Consider the following 24904-nt stretch of genomic DNA (forward strand, 5'->3'; position numbering starts at 1 on the left):
AGACAGTGTCTGCTTCACAGAGAATCTTCATTGGTCAAAAATCTGGGAAGGGGAAGAAACCTCCCAAAATGCAGTTATTAAACTTCACTCATTTCTTGTCCTTCAATTAATAGTTCTATATTTGCTTGCACAGGACTGAGGCTGTGTATGGGTGATGTAGGACAGATTTTCAGATGTTCTACCACAAGGTTACACCAGTGGTGTTCTGGAGCTCTGTTGAACATGAGCAGGGTAGAAATCATGTGAGCTATCATTAATGGAAACAGTTGCTCTTTGAGGCTGACAGAGGGCACTGTTCAGCGAGACCTGGGGCAGTTCCGCCCTTTTGAGGACTTCAGTTCAGCTCTGGGGACCATTGCCTGCACGCCTGGGAAAACTGCCAGGCCAGGCTCTTGCACAAAAAGCTGTGCAACAGGAGTGACAGGGACACTCAAGGAGTGCCCTGTCCTGGCAGGAAAACTCAGTCACTGGAGGAGAGGTGGCAGAACAAAGTGGTCCCCAGTAACCATGCTGGAATTTCCCAGTGCAGCAGAGCTGCAGGAAGGCAGTCTGGCTGCTGCCTCGTGCTGATGTGTGCTAGCATCAGCTCCTGCTGCTAATGGGGACTTTCAAACCAAAAAGGATTCCATAAAAGTTTTCTCTGGATCTCAGTGGAGTTCGAATGTAGATTCTTCATGGGAATTCTGAGTGTCTTTTGAATTGGCTGAATAAAGGGTCAAGTGCTGCCACTTGCACATTTCCACATTGCAGAACAGAAGTGAAGTCATGACTTCACTGTCACAGCAAGGATACAGCATTTTGCCATTTTTTCAAAAATTTACAGCTATTATTAGAGGAATTGATACTCTTTACAGCCTCTGGTGTGTTTTTAGGCCAGTTTCTCCCGGGGCTCTTCAGGAAGATAGATACTTCCTTGGCATTTGAAGTCTCCCAACCACGAGGAGTGGAAGATCATAAAACTACAGGAAGTAGGAGCCACAACATACGTACTTATGACTTTCAAAAGGGCTTCAGAGGCTTTTGGCTTGCCTGACACAGGACTAAGAATCTACTGAATGAAGAATATTAATGGATTTATTACAGCACTATCAAGAACTGAACTGGGAAGAATTTGTAAGGTAGTATCAAACTTCCTCAGTACAGGGCAGTAGGAGCACTTACTGATTCTGGCAGGGTGTGGAAGCAGATCAGCTTCTCCCTCTGCCATCTTTAAAGGTGCTACATAAATGACAGCAGACTGAATAACCTGCAAAAGCTGGCATCTCCTTACTGCAAAGTATTTGGTGGAGCTCAGTCTGGGGTTTTTATTTTTTGTTTGTTTGAGTTATACTTTCTGAATTCTGCTTAGCTAATCAGGTGGTAATAAAACTAAGAGCCCTGCATTTTGCAAGCTTTTATTAAATTTTGAAAATCTCCGGGGAATATCTACATAAGCAAGAGTTAGCAAATTGTGAGCTACGCAGATTTAAGTAAGAAAGAACTATGTTCATGTCTTTAATATGTGATGAATGCTGCTTTATATTTGAAACCTTTTCCCCAGTGGAACCTATTACAATAATGTTTATACAGGTTTATGCTATAAATGCATGATATTTTCCCTACAGCAGAATATGTTGGAATGTACTCCTGATTAAAAAAAAAAGTGTGAATGGGTGATATCCCAGAATCTGGATTGCTATAGGCACAATTATGCCCTTTTATTAACAAATGAAGCAATGAAAAATATAATTTGTTAACAAAAAAGGACTTCGTACAGCAGGCAGAATTGATGAAAATGCACCCTGAATCTTCTGCACCACATGGGAACTGGAAATCAGCCAAGTCCTACAGAATTCAGGGAAACTGGATCTTCAAGTGCCAGTGTCACACAAAGCCTGGACAGAGGTGCTGACTGTCATGGAAAAAAGCAGGAAGATGATAGTGATGGATCAGCACATGATTAAATAGCAGGAATAAGTGGTGTCACAGCAGCACAGGTGTCCTGCTTTCAATTCCAGCCATATTTGTCTTGTAACAGGCCCAGCCACATGACACAGGGTCTACATCCATGGTTTTCTCTATGTGAAAAACCCAATGGTTTCATCAGCACAGGACATCCATGTACTTTAAAATGAACTGCCTGAAGAGAACAGGTCAGAGCCCTTCTCTTCTGCTCCCCTTGCCACTGCCCATCCCCTGAGAGGGAACATAATGTAGTTTATGCTGTGGAGTGGCAAGGGCCGAGGACAGGAGCTGGAGACATCCAAAGAAAGGTCGCTTCTTCCTCACCTCATCGTGGTATGAACACAAGAAAATGCTCTCCCATCGCACAGCATGGGATAAGGCTGCCACCAAGGCTGTGTGTTTTAGGCCACAGAGTTTTTTAAAGATTCGAGAAGTGATGTGGGAACTTCATCCCTCAGACTGAACAGGCTGACAGTGCACAGTGCTGTGACTGAGCACAGCAAAGCTCTGCCTTACACATGGATCTCTTGTACAAGCTCCATTAATTTTCTTTGTTAAAAGGGAATTATATTATCTCTTGCTGCATCCTTGGGGCTGAGGAGATGAAAACCATTTCACACTTTGTGTGGAACAATGAGGCCCTGTTCTCACTTGGGGTCTTAAACTCTTGTTTTAATATAATTTAGGGGAAAAAAAAGGTTGAGCAATAAAGAATGAAGTAGAAATGCGAAACTTGATTATTTAACTTCTCTTTCACAAGGAAAGGTGCTAACCTGACTTGAATAACTTCATTTACAATTTCTCCTTGACCTTTTCTACATCTGCCATCAGCAGTGCCCTATTTGTAGAGTTCATCAGTGAAACAGATCAGTAAGGTACCATTCCTTTAAAAATAGCAAATTCATGAGTTTTCCTTTTCTTTCTTAAACCCACCATGCCATCTAAAACCCTATCTCATAGCCTGTGACTGTGCAGTACTCATTTCTATAATACATTTTGACATCCCGGTTTTATAAGGACCTGAATTCTCAGTTGTTGCCTTGATTTAAATCTATAGGTTTTCCTCTGCCAAATAGGAGCCAGGGATCTGTGTAAAGTTGTTCAGTCTTAGAGAAGACTTCAGGGAAATGCCACTATTACTCATTGAAATTATTCTTTGCTCTGTGAATAAAGCCAATAACATAATTGGGATTATCTGAAGAGTGAAATATGATTCAATTTGACTAACCATGGCTGTGTGCAGACATTAGTGAAGAGTAAATTCAGCTCCAAATAATAAAATGAGAATGGGGTCAGTTTCCTTTTGGAAACATTTGATTTCTAAAGAAGAACAAGGTAATCTCAGAGCACCAGCACCCAATAATTGTGTATTCCTTTCTTTGGATCCTTGTGTGGGTGTGATCTGGGTTTGCCCTCCGGGTGCTGGCTCCAGGAGCAGCTGCCCTGAGGTTTCCCTGCAGGGCTGGGCTGGGGTCAGTGCTGTTCCCCCATGCAGCAATGCAGCAGTTGTGCAGCGCCCAGTGCTGCTACCTGGGCCAGGCTGCACTGCAGGGGACAGACAAAACCCTGCCACTCGCGCTTAGTGTCAGACAAAACCACTTCACAGCAGGTTTGTTTTTTTCCCCTAACCCTAAATAGCCACTACAGTAATATGTATATCTGCATACACAAAAGAGTTTGTTCTTAGGAAAAATCTTAAACAAATGCAGAACCATGCCAGGATTATACATTTCATTTCCCAGCATACAAATGAGGAGCTAATTTAGTCTGGGCTGTTCATGCATTTTGCTTTTAACAAACATCCATATGCCAAATAGACCTTCCACATACTTCCCTGCTGGAGTTTTTTTTTCCTTTCAACTTGGTAGGGAACATTTCTGATCCTTATTCAACCAAATATATCTAAAGAATATATTTTGCTCAAGGCCTTCTAGTTTATAATTTAAGAGAAACAAAATCAATTCATGGCTCTGGCAGTCTCGCTATTATGACAAGTATACATCTGTGCAAAACTACTCCAATCCCTAATTAATTACAGAATGTTATTAACATTTTATAATTTAGCATTGGTTAATTTATTTAATTTCATAAACACGGCCATATGAAGTTACTTTTTATGGACCACTTTTTCATCTTTTGCATGCAGTTCTGAAATCTGGGTAGTTTAGCATAGATACAGAGATATTTGCTTGTATCAAGATTATTTTCTGTTCAGATGGTTCTCAGTCCTTTATGTAATGACTTCAATACTGAGGGTTGACACTTCACTCCTGACTCATGCAGCACTGATGAGCAGTGTTAATGGGAGCTTTTTCCAATTAGAGGAAACAGGCTGAGAGTCCTGTTCTTTAAAATTAATACTTTTATTAATATATAATGCCAATCATCTTTCTCATTACCAGGGCCCATCAAGTTGAGTTTAATTTTAAGTCAGCTTAGTAAATACATCTCAAAAATATGCCCTGTTGGAGTTAAAATGCTGAAAGAGATTTATTCATTGATCTGGTAAAGAGCTGCACATAAAATTGCTATCAACTTTAATCAGATGAGGACAATTATTTTATATGACTAATTAGTGGAACTAATAAAAAATCTGAGCAGGTATAAACTTCTGTGAAGCATTTATATTTGTTTGAAAGACAGTGATCAGTCTTGATTGAACATTGAGATAAATCCTCAAATAAGCACTGTTTCCACTGCAACTGCAACAAGAGTTCTAGCAGCTATTCAGCCTTTTCCTGTGCTTACATATTCAGTATTTATGGTGGATTTACATAGTCCATCAGGTTCATTTGTAATCTTTAAACTATCCTCTCTTACTTTTTAATGACCCTATTAAAAACACAATCTAAAAGGCAAACAGTAAAAACCTTGCTTTTCTCTATATTCACTGTTCAGATTGCTCTCAGCCAGTCTGGTCCTGAAGTACCTTTGATAGCTGTGGTGTGACATGGGCATGGTACTGGGGAGCCAGAGGAAGCAAGGGGTTCTCATTCACAGATAACAGGGTGACAGTGGTTTTTTTGGCCTGTAACCACATCTGCAATGCTCGCTGAACCATCCACATCTATACTCGGAAAAGCACATTTGGCCAAAAAAAAAATACATTTTTAATTGGTATCCTCATGCGAATATTTAAACACCAATCCTCTGTTAAAATGCTCATCTGAAGCAGTACTGTGAGCTCTTTAATACAACTTTGTAGCTTTACATGCTTTTTATCTACATTTTTGTGTGTTTTTTTCACACATAAGGTCACAAATCAAAACCTCAGCTTTAGAGAGATATGTATGTTACAATGTTAGTTGGAAGAACCTGAATTAGTACCTGGTGACTGAATGACTCCTAATTGCCAAACTCAGTTCTACTCTACCTCATTCAAATGCTAAGGAAACTAAAAGGAATCAATGTTTGCAGGGGTTTTACAAGTTTATCATATGAATCTAGCAGTGCTGTAGAGACTTAGGGAAAAAAACCACAAGTAAACACTACCCCAGCAAAACCAAAGACTGATGAAGAGACAAGAGGCAGGCTTTAGTGGCTAATAGCACTAAACACTTTTTTCCTGGCTTTGTGTGTTCCCAAGATGGTATGACCAGACAGGTGGATCAAGAAGCAAAGTAGAAGGAAGCCTCATGCTCTTACCACACCTCACCACACCACACCAACCTCTAATCATAGACTACAGCAACAATTTAGGAAGATAATTCATTCCAAATACAGCCTATAACTCACATTAGCATCATAGACCAGAGGCAATGTTTGTTATGAGAACTTCCAGAATGGGTTAAAATGGGGGTTTGGCCCCAAGACCTGGTTACTTACACCTTCATTCCCCTCAGGCCAAGTTACTAAGCCCTGGCAAGAAAAAGATGCTTTTGCAGAGCATGACCTTATTTACTTGGGGTAGCACTTGATTTTTTCCTCAGCCTTCATTACTGTAATATCATACACAGGGTTTTTCCTTTGTGTGCCATGCAATTTATTCCCCTAAGATTAGTCTTTTTCTAGTCAAGCAGTTTTAAGCTAATCACGGTTGTTATTTTAATCTGTGCTCACCATTAAGAATTCTCACTGAGCTATTTTGCTTGCTCGTAATTAAGGCTTCCCAATGGAAGCTCATGATTACAGCAAAGGCAACCTGTTTAATACTTGGCACCTCTTTAGTACACAGCCATTAAAACCAGGAGCACAGAAGCATGCTAATGCTGCTGATGAAAGCAGAGCAGATCTATTTAACAAACTCTTGTTTGAATATACAGCATAGGAGAAATGCAATGCAATCCTCATGTGTAGTTCTGGTCCCTCCCCTCTGTGTTTTACATTTCTGTAGTAAGGTGGGGAAGTGCTGTTTGACCTTCATTAACTTATTACATATTAGTCATGTCTGAAATGCAGCATGTCCTCAGGCTTTCACCAGGGCAGACTGAAGTGTTGGTCCCAGTTCCAGTAGCACTACAAATAAAATTCCCTGGAAAGGTTCTCAAGACCAGGATCTGACCTTTGCTTATTCAGGCAAGCATCCTATGCTGAATTATGACTTCTTTCTGCTGTTAAGAGAATTAGTAATTGCTGCCACTGATCGATGTGTCAAGACTTAAAAATTATGATCTACCATCAAATCAATTAGCAAAGACTGCAGGAGCAAATTTTTGCTTCTCATGTTGATTGTCCATGTGATTCTGCCATAAAGATTATACATTAGCTGAACTAAAGCATTAAATGACTAGTAGAAAACAATATTGCAACGGGAGTCCACTCACCTGTCCCAATTCTGTCCTGTTTAAAGCTATTTTCAGACAGGATAGGGCATAGAAATCCAATATAATACTTTCTTTTTTTTTAAACTGATACATGGAGATGCACAACCATTATTGTGCATCACCTCCAATGGTAAATGTTGGTGATTTACATTGATGGGCGTCAAATTTGTCTCCCACTGGGTAAATATGTTGAGCTCCAACCTGAGAAATAGGTTTGACAAGTCAAATATGCTACCAGTAATGTGAAAATTACTAGTGTAAAATGTTCAGTATAAGAAAAGCTGTGTTAAATAAAATCTGCATCATCACAAACTACCGTGGTATAGTCAAGTTTTAAGAAGAAGGAATCTGAAGCTGGATTAGAGGTCTGCTTTAGTGGAAAGCCATAAAACATGACCTAACCATTGCCAGTCCTCCTGGGACAGCAATTACAGCAATAAATGTTCCACAGCAGATGCTAATGCCGTGTGTAAACAGTTGTCCCCTAAACTGAAGGGAAATTTTGGCCCCCACATGTCTTTTAGGGTCCCATTGTACGTGTGGAGATGTAAAGGAAATGTAAAATTGATATGCACACCATGGCAGTGGGTTTAGTCTCCTGTGCCTCAGCCTGGGCTATCAATCTGTGCTGGCTGTGAGTGAGGCTGCAGGAGCCAAATGGGCAGGATTTGTGTGTGTCAGGTTGATGGGCTCACCCTGATGTCGCGGGGTTATCGGTCAACGTCAGGTTCAGCGCCCACTGACCCACTGGGCTCAGAGCATGCAGTCACAAATCAGGAGCATAATGAAGGCTGAGGAGAGGGCTCTGCTGATTTATTAGGACATCTGTCTGGCTGTAGACAGCCCAGCACTGCCCCTGTGTAGTGCCAGCTATTAGCATAATCCTCACCATGAAACTTCTCCGAGATTTAAAAGGGAGGAATAAAGTGTTCAAAGCAGACTGGCTGAACCAGAAGGGTTTTTCTTGTAGTGCTCATTACCAGTCTTAACTTTTTATGCCAACACACCATAAAAATAATAATAAAAATAAATAATGTTAAAAATAAATTAATGGTTTTGGTTTTTCAAAACCACTGAATTTTCAGAACACAACTGTATGTCTGTTTATAATAAAGACATTACCCCTGCTACTCTTGAAAGACTTTTAAATCTTTTAATTTTTTATTATTCATTTATATTTAATCACAGTAGTGTCATCTGCATATAATGTTATCACCTTCATTCTTACAAAGTTAGTCTCCTGAACTCTGTAATGTTAAATGAAAACTTCAACTTTTTGTGCCAATTATATTTGGCTACTTTTTAAGAAAAGGGGGAATTAAGCACAAACTTTAGGAGTTTGCCCATAAGTAAGAGTCAATATCATAAGCTGGAAATGCTGTGATACTAATTTATAGTAGTATAGGTCAAGAAATTTCTGAGGTGCAGAATAACTAATACTGGCATGTGCAAAGTTACTCCTTTTTTGTACATGAGAGGCATTCACCTGAAAAATCAGATAGATCATTATTTCTCACTTGATCAGAACTAAGGTGAAATAGGTTTAAGTCTATGAACATTAAATTATTCCCTGAAGATACTTTTATATTTAATTGTGTTTTAAAAGACTGTCACTGTTCATATGTCTTCGGGAAAAAAAGTTAAACATTGCATTAATTGCTGTGAATGTTGAAGGAATTATACCACTGCTATTATTCCATTTCCTTTGTATTAAATGTTATGTTAGATAGGATTTGAGCAGTTACCAAATTTGCAGTAGGCAGCGTAGAAACACCCACCAGCATGTGGCAATCCCTGCTTTGCTTAAACCAGGGTGAAGTCTGGGCAGCATGAACAGAGATGTAGAAAATCCAGACTATCAAGAGCAAAATTGTAAACCCGTGTTTATTTTAATTTCCAAACTCTCAATTGGTCATGCTACTATGGTGGTATTTAGGCTAGATTTTGTGTGTCATTCAATGAAAACATTTATATTCAAGAATATAAGATAATTTCTGAAATTCAGTCCAATTGAAGGAATCTGAAGTAGAGTTAGCATCCACTGCCTAGAAACTGTAACATGAATAAACCTGTGCATGTGTGCAGTTGCCCTGATTAACAAAGGCAGGATTCCACTCGTGTGTGCTGCCCTGCTACTTCATGAGCTAAGATTTGGTAGTCTGCAAAGAATTAAAAAATGGAGAAACTGAATAGCCAATCATTCATTTGAACTCAAAAATGCAAACTATGGATTGCAGTATCATTTCCAAAATAGCAACATAAATAAACCTGTGGCACAGTACTTGCCTCCATAAATTCCAGCGTTGTTCTTCCAGCTGAGTCACTAAATGCTCTATGTATTTGTTGGAGTCCATATATTCCTAAAGGAAAAATTATTACAATATTAGTTTTTCAATGTTCTAAGGATTTGTAAAACTTTGATTAAAAAGCAGTCAGAGTCAGTTTGTGGAGTGCTCTTTGATTTTGCTCCCAAAGTTATCCCACGTACATAGAAATCACAGTGATGTAAAAATCTAGATTAAATTCACATTTGGATTTATATGACATGAACAGGGCAGTAGCCTAATGCACACTTCAGAGATTATTTGAGGGGAAGACAAGAGGCACTGAGGATACACAAGCAGCACAAATAAATTAGTCTACATATAAATTGATATCCGTATTCCAAGCCCAGAATAATAATTTCTGGATCCAGACTGAAAAATAACTGCCCAGCAGTACAGTCATTGGTTTTGGTGCACATTTTGTTTACTTTAGATATTAATCAAAGTGAACTGAATTTTTGACTCAAATATTTATTTTATGGACAGTATGAAAAATACTACAGCATGTACCCTATTTGAAAATGAAGCTATAACTCAGCCCCTATATTATTTTCCAGTCCAACTTTTGCAGAGGCAATAACTTGAAATATCAGCTCTATGAAAGCTCCTGTACTTGTGTCTAGACAGAACTTCTGATAAATAATCTTGACCAGATGAAAAATTTGGATTTTTTCCTATTGAAACCTATTCTTTAATTCAATGCAAAGAGATGATGTTTACTCTCAGCAGAGAAATCTGTCAGTAATAGAAATACACCACCTCATTTCCAGGAGGAAGGCAACATCAGTGTTATTTATATCAAATATTTCAGAATGAGCCCACAGAATAACATGATATAATATATTTGGATGACAGTAGTACCAACACAGTCACATTACTATTATTCTGAAAGTCTATCAGTAATAATATAACTGTCCTGAAATATCTCACCAAAGCAAAAATATGCCTTAAACCTCATACTGCAGGAAATTGCAAGTATTGGAGTAAAGACTCCATCTTCACTTTCTGGAGACAAAAGCTCCATTTTTATAGCTCCTCTGTTTTACCTTTGGACTCATCACAGAACCACTTTGTGAGGTTCCTGTTTGTATTAGAAGTTGTCTCTTTACTGTTGTTATTTCTTTTGTGTACAAATATGGATTTTTCTTGCAAAGTGGTTGGTTCTTCTGAGCCATTTATCTTCATGACCAGGAATGTGAGACAGAGACTGTACATCATTGTGTCTCCTCAAGGTGAAGATAAGTGTTAGCTGATTTTAATGATCATAATTTATATATAAATGTACATTTTTATTTTTCAGGACTGGAATTGTTCCAAGTGATTCCATGTTTCTGTCCACAGTAAGCAAGAGTAGGACTCAGCTCCCAAGGAGCCTCTGCAAAAGCATCTCAGCCATATCCTGTTCAAACTGCATGGCTTGAAAAGCTTTGGGTATTGCAAAACTTTCCATTAAACTCTGTGGTTGCCCCAAGTTTAAATTTCATTCTAACTGCTGTAAATAGAAGCATTACATAGCTGTTTCTTTCAGAACACATTAAATAATGGAAATCCTGAGAAACATCATGAGCTTCAGTGGCAATTAAACAGGAAGCTTCTTCAAAGCTAATTCTAGTAAATTCTGCAATACACATATATTAGAGTTCACCAAATATATACTGTACAAATATATAATGATGATTAGTTGCAGTACCAAGTTCTTTAAAACAAATTGCCTATTTTAGTTTATATTTTTTACTACAATGAATCTGGCATAAATTAGTACCTTTACATCTTTTTAATGTAATATTAAACAATATTCCTGATTTATTCATCAGTGCACTTTGCCCTACAGGCAAGATGGGATCAGCAGTTTTATTCTGCATAAATTCTACCATGATAATATTAAAACCTCAGTCTGAAGCAATTTTCTTAAAACTGTTTTCTGGAAATAAGGACAATGGGGAAAAGAAAACCCTATGGTTATCCTATATGACTGCTGACTTAATGTTAAGGTTTTCCTGTGACAGATCAGAATTATTATTCTGTTTCTCTTTAAAAGCCAGCAACCTGGGAGTATGTAATCTTGTCAGTGTGCAAAAGTGATGTAAAAAAATCAGCCATGATTTGATGGTGGTTAGCAGCACCTCCTTTCTCCTGGCACATTCATGTGCCAGCTGTGTCTGCAGCAAGCCATCTGCTCCAGACAAGGCCTCTGTCCCCAAGCCCAGGTTTCTGCTCTCTACTCTTATCAACTGTCCCAATAAGACAAATTCTGCCATCCCTGGATCAGGACCCAGTGTTATCATTTTGTCAGTGTGAAGCAAATAGCAAACAGTCACTTGAGATTTAGAGCAACTTCGTGATTTAGAATAGCTTGGCACATTCAGTGGCAGCAGAAAATGTGAGTAAAAACCCCAAAGTAATCACACTGGTTTATGGTTGGACTCAATGACCTTAAAGGTCTTTTCCAACCTAAATGATTCTCTGACTTTATGTTCAAGGAGACAATGTATGCAGTTCATTAAAGCACTTCACAGTGCCCAATAGATCACACCTAGAGGGGAAATACAAGTATTTTGTGGCTTCCTTGGAGCTCTGTCCTGTGAATACTTGTGCCATGCAGGCTCTGAGTAGCACAGAAAACTGTGGAGTGTGAAAGATTATGTGAAGCCTCCTTTTCTGATGTAAGGATAAAAATCATTTAGGCAGACATGATGGTACTCATAATAGATACTAATGAGACAGACCAATCAAATGGGAGAGAAAGGCTGTAAAAGCACAGCTGCCCCAGGGTTTCAAAGGGGGTCACAATTCTTCCTGCTCACCTTAGAACAATGGACACTGCAGAGCAGGAGGGGATAAAGCTGTGTAAGGCCAAGCCAATATTTCTGAAATGACACAGCGTTTTTAATCTGAAGTTGAAGACTCCAAATTAAAGTATTTATATACATTTGATACTATTATATAGCAATTGTGCTGGTGGTAGAATTGCCATCCATGCTGCTGTCCACACCTGGACTAGACCTCAGCGGCCTGCACTGCTGGCTCTGCTTGGACTCCCTCTCCTACCTCCAGCCATTCCTCACAACTTCCAGGATTACTGAGAACTTCAAGATTTAAACAAACAAAAATTTAAAATTCTTTTCAGAATAATGAGTGAAACCTGTCCCTTTTCTTCTGATGTAGTTACCTTGTAGTCATGAGAAATTAACTGCTCCCTCTATCCTCCTGTGATGGCACTGTTTTAAGGACAAAACCTTCTGTATATGTTTAAATGCAGTAGAAAATCTTTCTAGCAGCTGCATGTATTCTGGCATGCAGGAGGAGATGGCATGCAAATGTCACACACAGCTCATCTAATTTAGAGAGCATTTGAGAATTGCTTCACCCAGATTATTGCTGACTTGAGTTGAAGCACAAGCCTAGAAACACACCTAAATATGTTTTTTTTGACATATCTCACTTTGCAATGCTTAATTGTTTTGCTAGTTTTTTTAGGGTTTTATCTTTCTTTTCTTTGTTAGCTGGATGGCTGTCAGGAAAAAACGGAGAAGAGAAAGGAAATGAAGTGCCTCCACTGAGACCCGGGATCCACTGCTCGGTATTTTGGTTGGTTACTTGGGTATTTGTTCTGGCATATCCCTGTTGTTGTGCTGGGCAGGGTATCAAAAATTATCCAGCACACAGAACATTTTCCCATCCATTGTTACAGAGCAAGCCCTTCAAGCAACCTTAGGCTCCCAGCACAGGAGTCCCTGGCTGGAAGCTGGAGGTGATAAATTCAAGCCAAAGGAATAGTACACAGCCTCTGCCTCTCTTAAGGAACTTGCACAGCTTGGTATCAAAGAGAGTTTAATGAGCTTAGTGAGATGTGAAAAGGATTAAGGATACCAGCAAATCACTTGATTACGTACTTAATTCAATAGGGCCACTCAGGAGCTCTCCTGGGCTGCCCTGGGCAGCCGGGCCATGGGTGGGACTGGCCTGTGGAAGAGGTTTTACAGCAACTTCTGTGAGCCAGAGAGAAGTTTGATGAGAGGATCCATGTTTACCCCTGAAAGAATTTTCTAGCAAGGTCATTGACAGAGAAACCAAGAAAGGAAGGAGGATAAATAAGAGAAACCTGCAACTGTCTATAAGCACTTTGCTTGTCTCTCATGACCAATGAGTGAAGTGTAATCTTATGAGTTTTGTAAGAATGTATAAAAAGCATGCATGCTGTAATAAAAACAGGTTTGAAGTCTTCTGAAAATGGAGTGCTGCTTTGCATTGTGACCATCTCAGCTATGACACTGGCCCCTCCTGCAGCATGGACACCCCAGCTGAGCTCCCCCAAACCCACACACCTCAGCCAGGCACATGGGGACACAGCCACTGACCCCTGCCAACGCTCTCCTGTCCTGAGCAAGCTCCCAGCAAAGGGCCTCAGGCACAGCTGAGATGCCTGAGCTGTGCAGAAAACAGGGAAACTGGGACAGAGACTAGGCTGGCACTCATATTCCTGCAGGTCAGTTTTGAAGCAGGGCTGGGAGGTAAACATCACATTCAGCCCTGCACAGCCCAGAGCTTTCCATTTTCCCCTGGCACATCGAATTGCACTCCTGGCTCAGTTGGAACAAACTCTGTGCACACAGCCCTAGCCCACTCTTCCACAACACTTCCTCTTGATTCCCCTAATATTTCTATTTGGAAGCAGGCAGGATTCAGCATGGATTCAGGCTCCTGGGCTCCACAGAGGAAAATGTTGGTCCCTGGGGAGCAGAGAGAAACCAAATGAACAACGGGATAAGGGCCCAGACAAGTTCCTCTGAGAGTCTGGAACCATCCAGCCCTGGAGACAGGGAGCTGCATGGAGAGCCCACAATCATCTGCTGCAGTTCAGGAAGTCACATTTTCACAGGGAAAGGTTATTAGAAATCAAACAACAACAAAGCTGTCTGCAGCTAAACAGCAGACTGTTGCAATTAGGAAATGATGTTAGCAGAGCAACAAGGGGGACATCTAAGCTGTTACACTGAGTGTGGAGACATGAGTAATTTTTGAAGGATCTTGGAAGAATGCCCTAGGGTAAAGCTTTAAATCTAGGGAGAGTGACTTCAGAGAATATTATAACTTTTGTAAAATATTTATTTTTGTTTTCATCCTGCTGCATAAACCCTTGAAAAAAATAGACTTTTTTCCAGCAGCCTAAGAGGACACACATATATATTTTTATATATATATGTATTCTTCTCTAGACAATGTTTTTCATATCCAATAGCAATGAGAATTGAGAGAGCTTTCTGTTGCACACTAAAAAGAAATCAGGTATAAAAAAATAAAACCCTTTAGGATCAGTCATTTTTCACTCCTTTCAATACCTGGCTAGACTACTTACTTTTGGTCCTAAATAACAATGAAAGCTAAACCGTGTGGCTTAGAGAAAATAATATCTTTTAAAACTGCCATTATTGCTGATTTAATTGTCAATATTTTAATTGTCAGTTTTATTAACAACTGGCATGAAAGTGTACATTGAGAGCCTCTGCAATGGAGCAGGAGGCTGGCAAGAGCCCTTGTGCACATTACACCATTATGGAAAAAGCAGTAATGATTATTTTAATAAATATATTGAGCAAATTTCTTAATTGTTCAAAATCACTTAAGCTTCAGTGAACAGTTCATATTACATCTCAGCTGCAGTGATTAAAACTGATTTACCAATTCATCTGAAGCCAGTTGTTTTCATAAACAATCAGCTGGGTTTTCCTCCTGCTGCTGCTTGGCTTCCACTTTGCACCCTATTACCCAGCACCCTCCACAGACACAGCAGAGTTTAATAAAACCTGAAATAGCACAAGCTCATTGGCTGATAGGCAGATTCTGCACCCCGTGCTCTCTGAGGGCAGGGATAGCTCTCAGAGGAATGCTGTTCAGATCTGCAGCTGGCACACAGAGCCCTGCTGCATTTGGGTTTCGCCAGTGTGTCCCTAAAGGAGTTCAGTCTCTGGGATAACAATGTGGGTACTCTGCTACTCAGTGACACTGGTGCTGGGTGGGTGCTCTTTCCCCACAGGGAAGAGAATGGGGGGAGAGAGAATGCTGCAGTTTTATGCTTTTTTCCATCAGCTCATAAACCCTTCTGTTTTCCAGTAAGACATTTTCTAGGAGCAAATATCCTGTCTCATGTATGTACCAGTATTCTGCAAGAGCTCTTCCCTGGCTCACAGGACCAGTAAACCATAAGCTGGAAGGTGAGGAACAGATTTGGTAGGAACCACTACCCCCAGTTAGATTTCCAGGTGCTTGGCTGGTTTGGGTAGTTGCAGACAAATGAATATTTTTCCTATGCAAATAGCAAGCTATGTAAATTATGTCATTTCTGCTAAATATTGAGCAATTAATTCCATTTAGCTGTAGAAGAGGAGGAAACTGGACATTTTGTCCAGAAGGCAAATCAATGCTGCTTTTGGTTGATTTTCTTCCCCCAAAAGTATAAATCAGTAAAAACAAATACAAAGCATTACCTGAAATTTACTAGAGTAATCTTGAAATAGAAAAGGATGACATCATAGTGGGAAAGTTTGCATTTACATCTTCTAAGTTGTGGAGCTTTTAACACCCATGAGCAGAGACATTGAGCAGCACATCCCTACAGCATCAACACAAGGATGTCCTTCATTTGGATGTGGAGCCAAAACTGTCTCCATAAAGGCCAAATCTCCATGGATACCCTCCTATCCCAAGGTTCTAGAGGCTGGGTAGGGCTTGACCCTGAGTGACAGAGCAGGAACTGCAGCAGATGCAGGTGATGGTGCAGAGTATGGACTGCACTCATCAGTGCTTGTCCCAGAGGAAAAAAACCACCAAGAACCCTTTGAGCTTCTAACCTACCAAAAAAGTCAACAAGACCATTGGATCAGCCAAAGATTTCAGCAGAAAATGGGAAAAATTCGCCTTTTGGTCAGGAAGAGGAATGAATACGGACAAGCAGGTTGTGTCAGAGCATCCTGGCTGTCTCTCCTGGGGAGGTTTGGGGCTACTCTCCCAATTACTGCAGCTTATGGAAAGTTCTTGTCCTCACTGAGTATAAAATCTCTCTGTACAGGGAAATATAAAATGAACAGAGAAAGTGAAGCTTAGCATAATGGTACATGTAAGAGTTCCTGGTTGCTGGAAGTTATTGATGACATGTGTAAGTTAAGGAGGTGTCAGAGAGATACAAATGCTTATAGCCCAGCAATTCCATGAAGGAAAAGGTGACAGTGTTATTTAAGGCAACAGGAATTAGCTATTTAGCTAAAACAGACAATTTGCTATTTAGCTAAAACAGACATCCAGAGTTTAAAAAAAATAGTAGGAAGATGTGCAGATTTTATGAGTTTGCTGCTACGCAGTGTGTATATTTACATGAAATAATTAGCTGTACTCTTGTTTATGTCAAATCCAATTTACATTAATAAACTTCACCCAGCAAACACTCTGATGCTGTAAGAAAATGCCCAGAAATGTTAGCAGCCTTAAAAATGCAGAGTAAACACTGGAGCATTTAATTAATCAATTCCTGACATTACCGAGTAATTACAATTTCTGAATCATTTCTTGAATGTTTTTTATGAATATAAATCAACCACAACACATGGAAGAACTGCTGGTGGGAGGCATTTGACTTATGTAGACATATGGCACTTGCATATGACTCCCACTGTCTAAAGAAGACAAGGAGTTACAACAAGGATAGAAAAACATTCATGGGATCTATTGCAGAGTTGGGAAAATTTAACTCTGAGGGTATTAGGGACATTTGGGATTCACAGATAAAGATGCTTCATTCTCAGAATGCATCAGACTTTTTAACTCACTTGGAAGAACCACTGCCACCTATCCAACAACAAACTTCAGGACCTGAAGTTTTCTCTACCATTTTCTGTAATTCCTTTGTTATCACTTGTCCTCACGTTTATTCTGGCAGCTTCTGATGAGGAACAATGTACATACACATAAGTCAAGCCTATCTTCATATGGTTTCATTTCTACTAAAAACAACCTAATAAACAAACAGAGTAGATGCTCATTCCTTCAATCATTTTAAGTCAATAGTAAAAATTATAAAGTGTACACTATATATAATCATAGGATGGCCTGGTTTGAAGAGCACCTTGAAGACCATCAAGTCCTAACTCCCCTGCCATGGACAGGGACACCTTTCATTAGCCCAGGTTGCTCCAAGCTCTGTCCAACCTGGCCTTGAACACTTCCAAGGATGGGGCAGCCACAGCTTCTCTGGGTAACCTGTGCCAGGGCCTCCTAACCCCAAATCTCAACCCTCTCAGTTTGAATCCACTCCCCCTTGTCCTGTCACTCCATGCTCTTGGAAGAAGGCCATCTCTGTCTTTCTTGTGGGCTCCATTCCCATATATAAAATATCTCAATATAAGGTTGGAAATCCAACACAATGTTACAGGCACATCAATCTCATGATGCTGAAATATGTCCAAATATCAGTGGACAAAACAAGGTGAGGAAAAGTTCTGAGGATCTCTAGATTATGACCCCCACTCTAAGGACTAGGATAACCTGAGGTTTAGCAAACCCCAAATTACCTTTGGGGTAATGTATGGATGGAAAGCAGGGAATCTGGAGATTAGCAGATGATGTACAGCACCACAGGCTGGGACCTCTTTTCCAAACAGATTTCACTTGCTTTCACCAACCACCCCTCTTTTGTCCACCTGCCACAGTGCTATGCTCTAACCACAAACATTTTCTCACAGAGGAGGGAACTGGTTATAGCACATTTTGAAAATTATTCTCTGTATTGATGGCTCTGTTTGCAATGACTCGCCTGTGCATATCTATAGTCAAGAAAAGATTGTCTCTAAGTTAATAATGTGACATTGCTCAGAAAATCTCAGAAGCTGCTTCCAGCACTCCACCCCTTCTCGGTATGCTGAATTTAGTGGGACTACTTACATCCATCCATCTCATCTGCATGGTACATAAACACAAACACACAGAAAAATGATGGAACATGCAAATAAATATGCTCCTAAACATCCCATGTTCATTTTTCATTCTGTGCACAGAAAAAAAAAAGAAATTAATCTGAAGCTAACACAAAAATATACCTCTAAATTTTCATAGTTTATTATAAACAAAGCAGGAGCTGTGCTCAGAGGGAGCTTTGTCAACTCTGCCTGGAACATATTTATTGTCACTTCCAGGACTTGCATCAGGTTCAGCTTTGGGTATCGACTGATTGTAGAACACAACTGAGTCTAGGCATGGATCAGTTGTGAACTGCTGCCCAGATCACACTTTTTCTTCAACCCTTCAAGTCCAACTCATGGACTGATTTTCATGAGATATCCAAGAAAACAAAAGCATTCATTAATGCAACAGGGTTGGCCCTGCTCGTAGATATCTGAAGGAAGGAAAATTTTAAAAAAACACCTCTGCAACATTCAATATATTTTCTTGCAAGTAACTATTCAGTTCCATATGGGAGGAAGGTGCACTGTTCTGCAAAGCAGATTCTTGTGAGGAGCTCACAGTCCCCATGCAGGATAGGCAGGCAGCACAATGGAACCTGACTTTCTGGGTCAGGGGATTAATCATAAGAAGTTTGGCATTTCCTAAGTGGTGTGTAGGCTAGACAGCATCATGTGATCCTGGATGGAGATAAAATTTTAGTGTATCAGGGATTTAGTGAAAGTGGATTTAGTGGAAGGAAAATGTTTCACTTTAATGGCAAGCTATAAGCAGAGGGTTCAGTAAAATCCCAGAAAGGAAAAAAGAACTGGAATATTTGTGTCAGCAAGCAGCACACAGGCATTCACTTATGTTGTGTAGGCCTGTTAATTACTTAAGCCAAAGCAGTGCCTTTAGTTACAGACACTAATTCCAAGTCAAATCTGTGTGGAACAGAAAGAACAAAAGCACTGCAAGGACAATCTCTTATTGGGTTGTAACTCCAACCCTGTCATCCCCACCAAGGCTGTGAAAACTCCCAGCCATAGGTACAATCTGGGATGGTGCAATTTGCACTGGCACAATTAAAAGACCCATGGGCTAAGTGGGAGATGCCCAATGGCAGCAGGAGAGCTCCTGGGGTGCATTTGAATGCCAGTTGTTGAATTTAATGTGTAGGGGTAACTGAGCCCAATACAAGCCTTTCATAAAACAGGAATTGGTAGGTTTTCCCCTCAACTTATGATGCAAAAAAACCTCCCTCTTCAAATCCTGTATACTACAGTTGTATTAATAACCATTATTATCTTGTGCTTTTATAAGTGATGTGGTGCACTATTATGCTCTGTCTCCTGAACACTTGTGACTCCATTATGCCATGTATGGTAGATGTTAAACAAACATAATGATGCTGCTCAGTTTAGCAAGAATCTATTTCCTTTTGATAAAAATTAAAGTGAAACTTTCATTTCATTCAGCATTAAAGAATTCACAGGTACAATGCAATAGCAGTGAAATCAGAGCTGTAATTTACCTCCTGGTTTATGCTAATAATTTTTCTGCCATTGAATACTTCTGCACTGAATTGCAGATCCATCTCAAATGTTATGTGCCTAAAGATATTAGTTACAGTTATTGCAGAGCATTCTGTTTATTCAAATCAGACTGAAACAAACACAAACTGTAGCATGAAAGGCTGGAAAATATTTGCTTAGATAAATATTCATTGTTGGCTGCTACGCAGGATATATAGACACAATTCAGATTACATGATAGCTTTTTGTTTTATACACCATCTTGCCAGTTAGCATGCAAAATGTAACTTTAGAAATGCCTTTAATTTTATGTGTGCTATACAAAGTGATATACTTAGCTGTCCATATTTCTTACACATGAATCTTTAATCCGCAGGAAATTTAATAGGAATTAAAATTGGAAATATAAGCATAAATCTTTATATTTCTGGTAATACAATCTTGTCGTTAACTGAAGCTTACTGGAAAAGTTCTTTGTGATATTTAACTGAATTACATTTTAAAGAACTTTACCATCATCAACTGGAAAATCTATGACAACCAGTGATGAGTCCTGCTAGCCTACCCACTACTCTACTGCCAAATTTGTGATGTTTAGACAGTGTCTCTGTCTTGGGAACCAGAGGCAGAGACACAATTTCCTGCAGAAGCATTGGCTCTCATTGTTCTGGGGCAGAGAGAGCAAATTAAAAAGCCCACCATGTATCAATCATGTACCTAAAAGCATTTTTTCCACATGAAGGTGGCATCCCATTTCCATTGTGTAAGGGTGTTATGGGCCAGCTTCAGCTGGAATCACGCTGACCATGAGGGAATTAACTGAAGCCACCATCAGTCCAAAATGAACATAGACAAGATGCTGAAAGTAATCAGGTTTCACTCTCTACTGTTAATGGATGATTTTAGAGTAATTGGACCAAAAGGTTTTCAAACACTGGTTTTAAAAAGTTTCATTTGGGATAGTAATTATTATACACAAACACTCTGGAATGTACTGGCCTCTTGCTATTATCTAGCATTTGTTAAGCATCTCATGTTTTTGAGTATTCCAAACTAGTGTCAACAATTGATGTACAACAGAAAGGCTGAAATTCTGCATCTGAACTGTGTAGGTGTTCCATGCATGACTCACAGACAGTTTATTGTATGATTTTCACAAGAGTTAATGATTTAAATTCATTTCCTAAGCCTTAGGATGTTTGCGTGCATAGTCTAGATCAGAAATTCTGGCCTCGCATTAAATCAGAGGAGAAAAAACCCAAAACAACAGCTTCAAGAAACTTTAGCTGTTAAGAGAGGTTCCAGCTGTGCTTCTTTCCCTTTCAAATCTGCATCATGTACACCAACATGCCCTTCATAGCTATTATTTTTGAAAGGGTTGATTAGAGTTGAAGGCTCTGCCCTGCCCCACAGCTCAGGCAGGGCAGGTCTCCCAGATGCCCAGCTCCCATCAGAAATCACAGTGGTAGGAATTTCTCATGTCTCACTCCTCACATAAAGAGAGGCCCGCCAGATAAGTTTTCAGGTGTTACACACATCCAAAGTCATAAAACTGATCTGCTGCCCCCACTGAGCTGTGCCCGTGTAATGTTGCATGGTTTTGCTGTGAGAAGTGCTGAGCATCTGCAGGTCTCCTTGATGCTGCAGAATTAAACTTATTCAGGGGAGAAAAACCAATTTCAAAACTTTAGATACAGTCCTTAATCATTCATTTAAAAAGCATTTCCATAGCCATCAACTTGACAGTATCTAAATGAAAAGACTCAGAAAATCTCTTGTTTTCCAACAGGAAATGTGTTCAGGGAGAGACATTTCACATGTATAGAGAAATTTACAATAATCATGTCCTGATGACAAGTCTAGAAAAGGATTTACATCTAATAGGAATGATCTAATTTATCTTTCATACAGTAATACCCAGTGGCTATTGTGAACATTTTATTATGAAGGAAATCAAAGACAACACAAGAAAATTAATGTTTTAAGGGAAAGTCGTATGGTCCATTTAACTCTTCTTTTGACTGTCCACATAATGCAATGAGTTAATTTGCTTCTTTTCATATGCTTGAATAATAGAAATAACACTTTTCATAAATCATCTACAAAAGCTGTAAGAAGAAAAGCAAGTTAGTCAGTGTAAAATTCTTGAATTACTTCTATATAAATGCACATCATGGGTACTTCTTCAATTTCTCTCTTGAAGAAAAAGTCCTTACACTGAAAACCAACCTTTCTCCTCTTCTCCTTTCCATTTTTTTTTTTTTTAGTTTCGACCAAACACCTCACTACACAGCAGTAATATCATGTTTGGGACTCAGTGGACATTTTGTCACAAACACGTGTCCTACAGTCACTGCTTGGATGTAGAGACAGTGGCACACTGAGAGCAGTGCAAGAGCTCTTAGCAGGAAGGTGCCTCAACACTTCATGGTCAAGGACCTGTAGGGAAGCACTCAAAAGTTTTGCAGGTGAGCAAAGCCATTTCTCTTGTCTTAGCTCCCTTTCTTCCAAGTACCCTTCACGACCAAGTCTTGTAAAAGAAAGCTGTTCCACCCAAAGGTTTTTGTGCAGCAGCGATGGGACAGAGCCTCAAAGGAAAGGTCTCCATGCACCTGGGATGTGACATCCTGATCAGTTCTCCTGCTGTAGCCTCTCCTGATGAGGATGCTGGGGTAGGATTTCAGACAATGCCTAACCCTGCAGTGTTTACTTAAACAAACAAGTCTTAGGACTCAGTATGGCCTGAGTCTTTCAGTCCAGCCACTTCTGCCTGTATCACTCCAGTTGTTGAAAGGAGAAGCACAAATCACAAAGGAATAAAAACAACACAGTTTTAGATGGAGCATTTAAACAGTTAAAGACATAGATAGGCACCTGATGAGATTTTAATGGGAATGTGCTCATTCTGCTTCCTTGGAGATTTCTGAAATGCCTCTTGACTTTTTGGTAAATTTTAAGAACTGTCTCCCCATTCCTCCCTGTGTATCCTGCTACTTTGCTTCTCCTTTCCTGAGAGGAGGAGGGCAAGGAAGCCAAGCTTATAAATTCCTTTCCTTGCATTCATACTGAATAAGGTGAAGAAAAATTCCCTCTGTACATATTTGAAAGACTCAATCACTTGTGTGGATAGCAGAATTCCCCCTTATATTACTTTGCATTCATGCATCACATGCCTGGGGCCAGAAGGACATGCTGAATATGAGAGTATCTGTCTAGCCACAAAGTAAATATGGTGCACAGGAGGATTAAGACAAGGCAAACGAGTCTGCTGTTTCAGACTGCAAAATTTTCAGGCTCTTTTGCAATGCCAAAAAAAAAGTTAAGAAGTTCACAGAGATTATTGGACTGATCTCCATACTGGGGGAAACTGAGTCACTGAACAAGTCCCATTCTCTGAGTCACCCTGGCAGGACCATGGGTGAAAACAAGACAAGCTCAGTCCTTCTGGTCCTTGAGCCTGGTTACATCCTAACCTGACATCCTAAACATGCCAGGTGTGCGTGTGCATTACACACACACACACACACACACACACATATGTACAAAAACAGCTACTTCAAAAAGTGTTTATTTAGTTCAGATCCTGTGACTTAATCTTACAGCCTTGAAACCTGGAGAGGTCCTTTCCATGAGGGAGTCACACAATCAGCTCCAGAGACATCTCAGGCACAAGTGATTTTCTGCTGCTTTGGCAGATTACATTTCCTGTGCCAATATATATCAGCTGATAAGTCATATTGAATTGGTTTATCTTTCAAATTTTGCTGAAAAAGACCTTTAGATTATTAGTCTCCTAAAATGCTCCTGATTAAAGCTCTGCTTTCAAATCCAATACTTAGTTATTAATCATGGCAGAGTTTTCTGATTTCCACAAGTCAATAGTTATGCATTTAGCCATGATTAGTGCTACATGGGGAAAACCTTTGTTTTAAAAAAGGCAGCATTCAATTCTTAGCCAATAGAGTACATCATAAATGCAGTTTGGATTTGGAATAATGTGGAGATGTACTATTCTCCTGGGACATCTGAGGATTTCCTCCACATCTGATTTTGAATTTATGGCACTAATATGCTCTAACTGCTTTATCTGAAAAAAGACATGAGGCACATATTAATATCCATCAAGAGGAAATTCTTGAACATGACTGCAAACTCAGAAGCATTTACTAACCTACAATCTAAAGAGAGCTCTAATTTGTCTCACAATGATTATTTGTATGCCCTTAAAGCCTTGGGAAAGTTTTCTAGTGGATAGCACTGCAATCCCAGTGACACCTAGGCACAATTCTAGGCTGGATGTCACCACTTCTACCACCAATTTATATAATTCGTTCCATCACTGTGTATCAGCTCCCAGAGAGGCAGGCAGATGTGGAGCCCAGCTACCCTGCTGTCCATGCCTTGGAAAGTCAGAGGAAAATCTCAGTCTAACAAGGCTGCAAGGAGAACTGAGTCTGTGAATGAGCTCCAAGTTTGGGGAGTGCAAATGACAGGGAAAGGGATGCAGTGTGCTACAAATATCAGATATTCAGTAAGAGAAGTGTAGTGTTATGGCTATTCATTAGCATGAGAGGATGATAGAGCAGGATGTGTCTGCACTGCTAAACACGAAGAGCAGCATCAAAGCCCTTTCTGAGCCCACTCCCTCCCTGGACCAGCCCATGGGGCTGCTCCCTGTCCTCACACCACCTAAGACACACAAAAATGCTCCCTGCTCAGTCAAGGTGTGCTACACACAGCAAGGAAAAGGAACAAAAAAAAAATTCCCACCATTCTCTGAAACCTAAAAATTTCAAGTAATTATTATTATTAAATGGTAAAATTGTGGGACTTTTGGCTCATGAGCAATAAACATAGACCTGTCATTTAATGTTTTAGTTTTGTGCACTTAGAGGCTCGCTTGTGCCTGCAAATATGTTTTCCAAGACACAACTGGTGACATTTCCCACCTTCTCATCTATTTTCCTCCTGTTGCTCATGTTATGACTAAAAGCAGCAGGCTTATATTTTTCTCAGTGGGAAATATGTCACCTGCTGTTGAAAGAAAAGCAATTATTGTGTCCTCGCTAAATCTTCGGCTTATTTGTGTAGAGCTTTAGAGCTTAAAAATATAAACATCCTTCCCAGTGCCAGTGTAAGTGGTTAGACACTCAGAATCCCAGCTGGGATCCCCCTGGATGTCACCTTCAGTGCCTGCTAAGCACAGGGAAAGATGCCAAACCCGAGTGCCTTTCCCATAACTGTGTCTGATTACTGGAAATTAAAAGAGAACAATGCTCAGCTCCAGCACAGGACACCTCAAAAAATTATGTTCTCCCTCTCCCCCCTTACTCCAGGAGTCAGTTAATACTTTTCAGCTTTATTGGAACAAGATTTATGTCTGCTCTACATTTGAGCAGTTGTTTTCACT

General features: G+C 39.9%; 1 protein-coding gene across 1 annotated transcript in view; it reads right to left on the reverse strand.

The window, feature by feature from the left end:
* The window catches only part of NCKAP5 (NCK associated protein 5), a 334186-nt gene that overhangs the window by 228127 nt on the left and 81155 nt on the right, over nt 1-24904 (reverse strand). The window contains exon 2 of the mRNA XM_066553937.1: nt 8990-9067. Within this exon, the coding sequence (XP_066410034.1) occupies nt 8990-9067 (78 nt within the window). The remainder of the gene's footprint in view (nt 1-8989; nt 9068-24904) is intronic.

This window comes from Molothrus aeneus, chromosome 7, assembly GCF_037042795.1.
Source record: "Molothrus aeneus isolate 106 chromosome 7, BPBGC_Maene_1.0, whole genome shotgun sequence".
Lineage (NCBI taxonomy): Eukaryota > Metazoa > Chordata > Aves > Passeriformes > Icteridae > Molothrus > Molothrus aeneus.